The 706-nt window shown below is 37.8% G+C and overlaps 1 protein-coding gene across 1 annotated transcript in view; it reads right to left on the reverse strand.

Moving 5' to 3' along the window:
* Positions 1-706, reverse strand: part of LOC119593560 — a 40,455-nt gene that overhangs the window by 7,618 nt on the left and 32,131 nt on the right. The window contains exon 2 of the mRNA XM_037942518.1: positions 25-151. Within this exon, the coding sequence (XP_037798446.1) occupies positions 25-151 (127 nt within the window). The remainder of the gene's footprint in view (positions 1-24; positions 152-706) is intronic.

Here is a 706-nt window from a genome sequence, read left to right on the forward strand (position 1 = left end):
ACGAAATGTTGCTACTAAACCTACCGCCACAAAAACAGCTGCTTCTGCCGACACTTCACTTGCAGAAGGAACACTGGCCGCTTCCTGAACCTGCGCGAGGAAACCTGCTTCTGTCTTGCCATGGAATCCACCTGCCAGAACGCAACCCAGCCTGCAATATCAATAAGAATTATATTAATAGTGCTATTGAATATAAGAATTGCAATGGGTTTTTTCTTTCTTTCTTTCTTTTTCTATCTTTCTTTATTTCTTTTCTATTTTTTCTTTTCTTTTCTTTCTTTCTTTTCTCTTTTTCATTTTTTTTTCTTTTTTCTTTTCTTTTTTTTCTTTTCCATTTTTTTCTTTTCTTTTTTTCTTTCTTTTCTATTTTTCCTTTTTTTCTCTCTTTTTTTCTATTTTTTTCCCAAACGATAGGTATTAGTATTCATCAATGTCACGGCCGTCGTGTTCCCATAGAAGCAGCATAACCCCCCCACCCTCGCCAGCATCCTTATCCTTCCTAATAATAAGAAAAGAGAAAAATGCGTGAAGAGGGCAAAATCCTACGCCTACCTCAGCCCGGACGCCAATAGGCCTACCTTTTCCAAACAGCTTCGTGTGTTTTGGCTTGTTTGGGAGATTTTCCTTAGGCCTTTTCGTATGATAAGAGTCTTAGAAATGGTATAGAAAAAAAGCTCATGTTTTTCTCGTGAATAGAGGCCGCGTA

The sequence above is a fragment of the Penaeus monodon genome, chromosome 32 (assembly GCF_015228065.2).
Source record: "Penaeus monodon isolate SGIC_2016 chromosome 32, NSTDA_Pmon_1, whole genome shotgun sequence".
NCBI classification, from domain to species: domain Eukaryota; kingdom Metazoa; phylum Arthropoda; class Malacostraca; order Decapoda; family Penaeidae; genus Penaeus; species Penaeus monodon.